The sequence below is a fragment of the Gobius niger genome, assembly GCF_951799975.1.
Source record: "Gobius niger genome assembly, chromosome: 14".
In the NCBI taxonomy this organism is placed as follows: Eukaryota; Metazoa; Chordata; class Actinopteri; order Gobiiformes; family Gobiidae; genus Gobius; species Gobius niger.
Window position 1 is genome coordinate 30,302,974 of NC_136865.1, and position 10,235 is coordinate 30,313,208.

Here is a 10,235-nt window from a genome sequence, read left to right on the forward strand (position 1 = left end):
TTATAAAAGGACTTTCTTGATTTTATGAATATCCAGGTGAAAAACCTGTATCACTATTTCCCAGGTGTTACAAGTAAAATATATACACTGAATTATAAATAATTATCATCCATAGCATAATACATGACTGTATATGGGTCAGATTTACTGTGTTTTCATCAGTTTAATATGATTCCCTTATGATGAAAGGTAAAATGTCATTTCTCAGACTTCTTTTTTTATGCTGGCCACGCCCACACTTTATGTTACAGGTTAAAACTTTAATTATCCTTAATACAGTAAAACCCCAGAGCAAGAACTGAAGGTTATAGACCTGGGCTTACACTTTTAAGAACAGACGTAACAGTACTTTTGCAACAGCTATGTTTTTAGAAAAGGCTGCAATATTTTCCAAAACGATTTGAGAGGCTCCAACTTTAAATAATTTAACCTCTTAACTCCCACCTGAACGGATCCCATTTTCTCCAGTTTGGCTTTACCCCAATCAAAAAGCTGCTTGGGGAAAAAAGCACCAAAATAGCCACAAAAAATGAGAAGAAAACAAGGATGTAAACGCAACAAAAATGTGACAAAAATGTGACAATAATGTGACAAAAACTCAACAAAAACTCAACAAAAAAATGACAAAAATTCAACAAAAAATTGACAAAAAAATGACAAAAATTCAATAAAAATTCAACAAAAATTCAACAAGAAGAATGCACTTGTTGAACATCAGTTGCAGATGTTGTAGTTCAGGCTCATCATTTTGTTTGTATTCCACCTCCTTTACGATGCAGCTGAAAATCAAGGCTGAGTTTGTCCCAGACCCAAACACTGTCATGTGATCTGACGCTGTATAAAGTCCACTTCTGTTGGATTTGGAAATCCCTAAACGGGTCCGGAGAGTCGGTGTCATTTTGCTTTTACGCACAGGCCGCGTTGGTTCAATCTAATCCAGCCCCGAGGCCTTTTCCCAAAGCGCCGTCAGAGCGAGACCGTGACTGTGATTAAAAGTCCAATTAATGCGCGAATCTCCCGGCGCCGCCGCTGGAGAAACGCGTACGAGTGCGTGAAGGTTCGCCCAGTGCGCTCCCTTTACGCACGGGGTGTTTGCTGTGTTTGGGCCTCGCGGTGAGCGCCCCGAGGCCTCTGTGTTTCCCACGCGCTGGAGGCCTCCGTTCCCACGCGCTGGAGGCCTCGGCTGGAGATTAAACCTGAGACTTAATGATGATGATGATGAATAAATGATGAAGTGGTTCAGCTCCTGGATCAGAGCTCGGTTTGAGAAACGAAGCACATTCTTATTACGCTCATGACGTCCTCCACCCTCACCCTGGACACGGACTGTTCCCCCCCTCCCGTCAGGCAGGAGTCTACGGTCCATCCAGACCCGAACCTCCCGCCACAAGAACAGTTTTTTCCCTCCATCATCAGACTCATGAACGGAAAAAGACCCAATAACTCAGTATCAGACTCATTCATGTAAGAACTAGTGGGACTCGATACATTTTTTTAATCAAGTTAATTACAGGTCTGTAATTAATAAACCTAAATTATTCAGTAATAATTAGAACAAATGTGTTTATTATTGTTCATCTGTGTAGTTATTAAAGTAACAGAGGCAAAGTGCATTTACAGCTGTTCAGCTTCAAAGTGTTTTAGGATCTGATCACTCATGTAACGTGTAGAGTTCATTAAACAGTAATAAAAATAATGACACATTTATATACAAGTAAAAAATAATAATAATAAAGCAATAGGGCCATAAAACAAAGTGTCATCAGAGTGGCTCAGAGTGGGCGTGGCTGGAACTAGCGCTAACATTAGCAAGGAGGACGTCTCTGTGTTTGAGGCTAACGCTAACATTAGCATGGAGGACGTCTCTGTGTTTGAGGCTAACGCTAACATTAGCATGGAGGACGTCTCTGTGTTTGAGGCTAACGCTAACATTAGCATGGAGGACGTCTCTGTGTTTGAGGCTAACGCTAACATTAGCATGGAGGACGTCTCTGTGTTTGAAGCTAACGCTAACATTAGCATGGAGGACGTCTCTGTGTTTGAGGCTAATGCTAACATTAGCATGGAGGACGTCTCTGTGTTTGAGGCTAACGCTAACATTAGCATGGAGGACGTCTCTGTGTTTGAGGCTAACGCTAACATTAGCATGGAGGACGTCTCTGTGTTTGAGGCTAACGCTAACATTAGCATGGAGGACGTCTCTGTGTTTGAAGCTAACGCTAACATTAGCATGGAGGACGTCTCTGTGTTTGAGGCTAATGCTAACATTAGCATGGAGGACGTCTCTGTGTTTGAGGCTAAAGCTAACATTAGCAAGGAGGACGTCTCTGTGTTTGAAGCTAATGCTAACATTAGCAAGGAGGACGTCTCTGTGTTTGAGGCTAGCGCTAACATTAGCATGGAGGACGTCTCTGTGTTTGAGGCTAAAGCTAACATTAGCAAGGAGGACGTCTCTGTGTTTGAAGCTAACGCTAACATTAGCAAGGAGGACGTCTCTGTGTTTGAAGCTAACGCTAACATTAGCATGGAGGACGTCTCTGTGTTTGAGGCTAACGCTAACATTAGCATGGAGGACGTCTGTGTTTGAGGTTAACGCTAACATTAGCAAGGAGGACGTCTCTGTGTTTGAGGCTAAAGCTAACATTAGCAAGGAGGACGTCTCTGTGTTTGAGGCTAAAGCTAACATTAGCAAGGAGGACGTCTCTGTGTTTGAGGTTAACGCTAACATTAGCAAGGAGGACGTCTCTGTGTTTGAGGCTAACGCTAACATTAGCAAGGAGGACGTCTCTGTGTTTGAGGTTAACGCTAACATTAGCAAGGAGGACGTCTCTGTGTTTGAGGTTTACGCTAACATTAGCAAGGAGGACGTCTCTGTGTTTGAGGCTAAAGCTAACATTAGCAAGGAGGACGTCTCTGTGTTTGAGGCTAACGCTAACATTAGCAAGGAGGACGTCTCTGTGTTTGAGGTTAACGCTAACATTAGCAAGGAGGACGTCTCTGTGTTTGAGGCTAACGCTAACATTAGCAAGGAGGACGTCTCTGTGTTTGAGGCTAACGCTAACATTAGCAAGGAGGACGTCTCTGTGTTTGAGGCTAAAGCTAACATTAGCAAGGAGGACGTCTCTGTGTTTGAGGCTAACGCTAACATTAGCAAGGAGGACGTCTCTGTGTTTGAGGTTAACGCTAACATTAGCAAGGAGGACGTCTCTGTGTTTGAGGCTAACGCTAACATTAGCAAGGAGGACGTCTCTGTGTTTGAGGCTAAAGCTAACATTAGCAAGGAGGACGTCTCTGTGTTTGAGGCTAGCGCTAACATTGATGAGATGGTATTTTAGACGTGAGTAACTGCGGTGGAAGGAGAACTCTTTTTAACACGACCTGTCACAGCATCTGTCGTCCAATCAGGACTGAGTCCCCAACGGGCCGAGTGAAGCGTCTCCATTGCTGTTATTTTATTTATTTATTGATTATTGGTTTATTTGGTCGGGACAGTGCATGTTAATGAACACACATGGGTCTCATGTAAACAAGCTACACAGGATTGTAGCCTTGGGCTAATTTCCCTCCGTCGTCCCCCATGTGCACTCTCACACACACTCACATTCATCACGGCCTATTGTACATGTTTTTAGTGGTAGAGGAAACCGGAGCAAACACGAGGAGAACATGCAAACTCCACAGAAAGGCCCTGTCCCAGGTGGGAATCGAACCCAAGACCTTCTAGCTGTGAAGCACGAGCGCTAACTGCTGTACTACCATGTTGTGGGCGCATGTGCGTCAGATATACGGGCGTACCAGAAACACACAAATAGAAAAGTTCCGGCTCGGGAATGAGGTTAATTGCACTAAAAAAATGAACGTGTTAAAATCTTTGTAATTAATCAAAATGAATGCGTTAATGTCCCCCAGTAATGACCAGTTCCAGACATTTGCACTGCTCTCTGTGGTCTGTCAGATCTGCTGCTAACACTTCATCTGTGAACACTCAGGCCGTTGTTCTGTCTTATGCCCTTGTAGTCCGTAGTTTTATCGTTTATTATTTATCTAAGTTCTGTTTGATGTTTGATGCTGCGATTGTGAGCGGTTCTGACTGTGACTCACCTGGAGGTCGTCGTGGGCGTGGTGTCCCAGGTGCACGCCCAGAGGCACGTCCCCGAGCGCCGCCGCTCCCTCCGCCAGCCCGTGCAGGAGGCGCGGCACGGACGGGAACTCGCGGCGCGGCTCGAGGCTGAGGGCGCGGTGCGACTGCGACAGAAGCCCCGCCTCCTCGGAGCGGGCGCGCTGGGCGTGCCAGGCCGACTGGTGGTGGTGCTGCGCGTGTGCCGAGTGGTGCTGGTGCAGAGAGTTCAGGGACGCGTACGGCTCGTAGTCCTGGCCCTGCGCCGCGCCGTACGGCAGCGACGTCTGCGGGTACGGCGGCGGGAAGTACGGCGGCTGGAAGTCCGAGGCGGGCGTGTGGCAGAGGGGCGGGGCCGAGGAGTACCCGCCCTGAGCCGACAGAGACGACAGAGAAGACAGGCGGCTCCCAGGGGACGAGTTCAGGCCGTCGGCACGCTCCTGTGGGCAGAGGGCGCCATACTGTTATTAACATGTTATTACTGACACAGGGCACGGTTATTAACATGTTATTACTGACAGACTGTTATAAACATGTTATTACTGACACGGGACACTGTTATTAACATGTTATTACTGACAGGCCGTTATTAACATGTTATTACTGACAGACTGTTATAAACATGTTATTACTGACAGACTGTTATAAACATGTTATTACTGACAGACTGTTATAAACATGTTATTACTGACAGACTGTTATAAACATGTTATTACTGACAGGCCGTTATTAATGACGGACTGTTATAAACATGTTATTACTGACACAGGGCACTGTTATTAACATGTTATTACTGACACAGGGCACTGTTATTAACATGTTATTACTGACACAGGGCACTGTTATTAGCATGTTATTACTGACGGACTGTTATTAACATGTTATTACTGACACAGGGCACTGTTATTAACATGTTATTACTGACAGAGGGCACTGTTATTAACACATTATTACTGACAGAGGGCACTGTTTTTAACATGTTATTACTGACAGAGGGCACTGTTTTTAACATGTTATTACTGACAGAGGGCACCGTTTTTAACATGTTATTACTGACACAGGACACTGTTATTAACATGTTATTACTGACAGAGGGCACTGCTATTAACATGTTATTACTGACACAGGACACTGTTATTAACACATTATTACTGACAGAGGGCACTGTTATTAACACATTATTACTGACAGAGGGCACTGTTATTAACACGTTATTACTGACAGAGGGCACTGTTATTAACATGTTATTACTGACACAGGACACTGTTATTAACATGTTATTACTGACACAGGACACTGTTATTAACATGTTATTACTGACAGGCCGTTATTAACATGTTATTACTGACAGGCCGTTATTAACATGTTATTACTGACACAGGACACTGTTATTAACATGTTATTACTGACAGACTGTTATTAACATGTTATTACTGACAGGCCGTTATTAACATGTTATTACTGACACAGGGCACTGTTATAAACATGTTATTACTGACACAGGACACTGTTATTAACATGTTATTACTGACAGACTGTTATTAACATGTTATTACTGACACAGGGCACTGTTATAAACATGTTATTACTGACACAGGACACTGTTATTAACATGTTATTACTGACAGACTGTTATTAAAGTGTTATTACTGACAGAGGACACTGTTATTAACATGTTATTACTGACAGTGGGCACTGTTATTAACATGTTATTACTGACACAGGGCACTGTTATTAACATGTTATTACTGACAGACTGTTATTAAAGTGTTATTACTGACAGAGGGCACTGTTATAACTGCACTCTTCTCCTTTGACACAGTCCATGGGATCTCGTGTCAAAGGCTTTCGGACATTGGATTGACAGACCACAAGGCTGCTCATGAACAAAAGGAGTCCCTCAGGGCTCCATTCTAGGGTCTGCTCTGTTCACTATTTACATAAACAAACTGGACCATGTTCTCATAATGCAGTTCTACACCTCTATGCTGATGATTCTGTGATCTACTGCCGTTCTAAATCTGTCGACCGGGTTTTTAAAAACCTGCAGTCTTTCTTTGACAGCATTCAGTCCCAACTTTCACAACTTGGGTTGATGGTGAGTGCAGGCAAGACTAAAGGTGTGTTATTTGCTATCAAAAAGAGGATCCCCTCACCTTAATAACCACAAAACAAGGACAGTCCATTGATTTTGTGACGTTCTTGGCATACACACTGATGACAGTTTGACCTTCACAGGACGCACTGAAAGCTGCTGAAGAAACTTAAGCTCAAACTTGGTTTATTTTATTGAAGTAAGTCATGCCTCTCTTACCTGCACTCGCTGGTGAAACGGCCCTCATTATGCACTGGTGTCTGTTTATTTATAAATCTATTCTCCACCTATAGTGCCATCGTATTTTTCATGTTACTTCACATGCAGAGATGGCAGCCTCGGCTCTCAGGACTCTGTGTCTCAGCAGTGCAATCAGAGCCGGGATAAAGCCTTTCTCCTCCTCAGGTCCTACAGCAGGAACAGGCTTCAGCAGAACCAGAAGGTCCAGCCTGAGTTTTATTAAAAGGTCTGGGAAATGTGTCAAATGGAAATGGCTGATGTTGTAATTGTTTAGCCATGTTAAGATGTTAAACTTCTGTATTTTTACTTTGTGCTGTTTCTAATATACGTGTTTGACACGAGTCTCTCTCGTAAATGAGACATTGAGTCTCAAGGGACAAACCTGTACAAATAAAGGATAAAACTAAAATATTAAAAAGAAATAACGTCATATATAAACAGAAACATCTTCAAACGAACCGCCAAATGCCCCCTGAGCCGGTCACGTGCTTCCACCTGTGTGAGAGGAGCTGACCCCCGGCGTGCACGTGCCGCTGGAGCAGGGGGCGCGAGGACAAAGAGGTCAGAGCACAAAGGCACGAGCGGCTGGGCTCACACTCAGCTGTTTAACCTTTATATTATTTCTGTCTCACACCGTTTACGTCATCGCCGCAATGAACGTAATTACAGCCGCACGAGCCCATTTAAACCCGCTCTGAAACAATATTAATTAACCCTAATCACCCACTTGATTAGACACGTTTCCATTCGTTGATTGAATCCGTCGAAATGGCCTCACATTACGCTCATCCTCAAGTGTGTTTACGCACAGCGAGTTTGTAATTAAATCAAACGGCACCAAAAGAATAAACTCGCCTTATTTACTCCTGTGAACCTCTTTCTCTCTATGTCCGAATTATTGATCGACATTTTTGAAAACATTCTGGGTCAAACCGATCCCAAATCGATGCCGTTGTAACTGTCAACAACAAAAGCGTCACGACCCGCGACATCTGAGCCGTTTGTGGCGGGGATTTTACGCAACAAATCGCTTCGTTACAATCAATAAAAAAACAATATTAGGAGCGCGGTTTAGAGGTTTAGAGGTTTAGAGGTTTTACGCGCGGATTAGCCTAAAACGGGCCTTGTCGTCGCCAATTCAATTTGAAGTGCGCGCACATTTGGACCGCGCTTTGCCAAAATACAGCAAATTAAAACGACACCTTGGGCACCAGACATGTAGCTTCTTCTCTGCGCAAATATAGAATAAATCACTTGACATTTAAAAGGTCACAGTAAAGAAGTTGACAATTTAAAGCTGAAATGATCGACAGAAAACGCAAAAACAGGCCACACTTGTCCAGTATCACCAATTAGGTTTGTTTTTCCACAGCAGCCAAACCCAGAAATGCCCCAAAAGCCCGAACCACACGTCACTGCGCAACTGGAGACACGCTCCCGTCTGCGCCCGTGTCCCAGTGGCCCACATTTGGCACCGCATCCTGTCCGTAATGGATTTTCTCCGTGAAGCTGGGTCACGCGGGTCGATACGGGCCGCTGCTCTGGCAAAATGGAAACACGGAGGCGCGCGACACGGGGACCCCGTTTAGCCTCAACGAGCTGTGTAATAAATGTCAGTTTGTAAATCTGAGTGAGAGTCTCGGTCTGTGCCGCGACGGCGCCTTGGTAAAGATGCGCTGAAAAGTCGCTGTCACCGCGGTCAGCTTTTACGCACGGGGCGCCGTGGCACTAACGGACGTCATTTCGGGGAAAAAAAAAAGAAAAAAACTGGGTCACTCATACTCAATAACGATATTGGTTTGGACAAGGATCAACAAGTCACTTTTACAAAAGCGGAACCGTTTGGGGAAATATTTGTGTGAACTGGATTGGCGAGTCAAATATCGGTGTGAACGGAAAAATAAAACAGACTGTGTTTGTACTATTTTTAAATGACATATACCGTATATATAAGGTGTGTATCAAAATCATTTATTATCAATTTTAATAAGCCATAATTGTACTGTTAATATAAAATGGTTACTATAGGCAATTTATGCTGCGTAAATTATGCGTAAAAATCCCCAAACCCGTGGATAAACTCTATAGGTTTTAATTAAAGCTTCCACTGATTAGCATGTGCTCGTGTTAGAGTTTTCCATCCTAAAAAAAAAAGGCTTTTGAATTGTCATTTGTACTTGGTTGTTTTAAATTGAAGACCGTGTCCCAGGAGTCTTCCTCGGCTGAAGAGTGTGTTCCGCTCTCTCCCTCCGCGATTTGAAAACCATTTCCAGGAGAAAACGCGTCCATTCGCGTAAAGCAGCGGGTCTCTCCACCTGCCTCTCGCTTTAATAATACACGAAATACGCAAAATGTTTAATTGGGTAAAGCACAAGTCGTTTTTTACGCGTTTGGTTTACGCCTTTGCGCGCGTGCATTACGAGAACAAAGTTGCGAAATATGTCCGAACGCGGCGTGACTGCAACTCACCATGGCCGAGTACGTGTGGATCAACATCTGGAAGCCAAAGCGACGGAATGAACCACGTCCAAAACAAAAAATAAAACAAAAAGGGAATAAAATCCGGCAACAACAAAATCAAACACGGCGATAATCCGAGTCCATTCAGGTCCGCGCTTCAGTCTTTCCCCGCTGTATTCTCTCTCTCTCTCTCTCTGCGAATGACACGACCCAGCATCAAACAGGGAGATGAGACCGGCTCCTGCGCTCTCTCCATGAACGCGCCGCTTATAAGGAGGGCGCGCACGCAGAGGGGAGGGGTCCCCGGGGTTGCGACGCTCTTAAAGTGGTACTTTCGAAGGAGCCGCTGAGGCCCCGAAAAGACGGATTCTTGCGTGATGTCAACAAAAGAAGAAGACAAATCAAACTGCTTTGGTTCGGCCACGGCCCACGTTTTGTCCCAGATGAGCTCTTTTTGTTTGTAATTCTGTCGGTGCCATGATTTGTGTTGCGCTTCTTCGCACTTTTACGCACAAAACGTCGTCTAAAACACTAACAAAATACAATGTCTTCTTACGTTTTACGCGTTGGGTAGGCTTTTACGCATCAAATAAAAAGGCGTTTACCTGCAGGACGTCGCTTTTGCTCTTGGATTTCCACAGCATCACTGCGCTTGGAGAGGCACCTGCGCGTAAATCGGGACTTGGAGACGTGTCGTGGGGAGAGAGAGATTCGTGGGGTTTGGCGGCGGCGACACTGGGCAGGAGTTTGTCAAGCGCAGAGTTTTTGAAGGCGATGGAGCGCGGAGGAGGAGGCGGGAGAGGGCGGGGGGGAGGGGAGGGGGGGGGGGGGGGGGGGGGGGGGGCTGGTGGAAAGTTTATTCATTTCTTATTCAAAAGTTGACGCGTGGAAAGAGGGATGAAAGAGAGGAGGAGGGAGGGAGAGGGAGGGAGCGCGGGGAATCGATGGGCGAAAGGGCGAAGCGTGAAAATGGTCCAACAATGGGCGTAAAAACACAAGCCCGAAATGGGGAACGAGACCGGACTGAAGGAGACACCGCATCTTTCTCCTGCTCGGCGTTACCCAAATCTAAAAGCTTCTTGACCCGAGTTTTTTTTTTTTTGCCACGTTTTTGCTGCGTCTTTTCCTGCGATAAATAAACATCTCATTGCGCTTGAAATTAGAAAATAAATACAAATGTTTTTATCCTTTATATAATATACTCGTAATTCAAACTCACTCATATTTAGTTTTTGTTTATTTTTAATGTAATTTTCCGTGAAGAAAAACTAAGAAAAGGGCCTAACCGTGATTAATAATAATAAAACATGTGGACATCATTTC

General features: G+C 44.6%; 2 protein-coding genes across 3 annotated transcripts in view; one reads left to right on the forward strand and one right to left on the reverse strand.

Annotated features, from left to right (window-relative positions):
* The window catches only part of tfap2e (transcription factor AP-2 epsilon), a 32,743-nt gene extending 23,163 nt beyond the window's left edge, over positions 1–9,580 (reverse strand). The window contains exons 1-2 of one of the 2 annotated variants that reach the window (XM_079570992.1): positions 9,518–9,580; positions 4,102–4,557 (exon numbers count right to left, since the gene is read on the reverse strand). In XM_079570992.1, coding sequence (XP_079427118.1) covers positions 4,102–4,557; positions 9,518–9,556 — 495 coding nt within the window. In that variant the 5' untranslated portion in view covers positions 9,557–9,580. Of the gene's footprint in view, positions 1–4,101; positions 4,558–8,921; positions 9,294–9,517 lie in introns of those variants that run through there. The other variant, XM_079570993.1, reaches the window with a different exon arrangement.
* psmb2 (proteasome 20S subunit beta 2) overlaps positions 1–10,235 on the forward strand; it is a 221,323-nt gene that overhangs the window by 55,234 nt on the left and 155,854 nt on the right. The gene's annotated exons all lie outside the window — the stretch shown is intronic.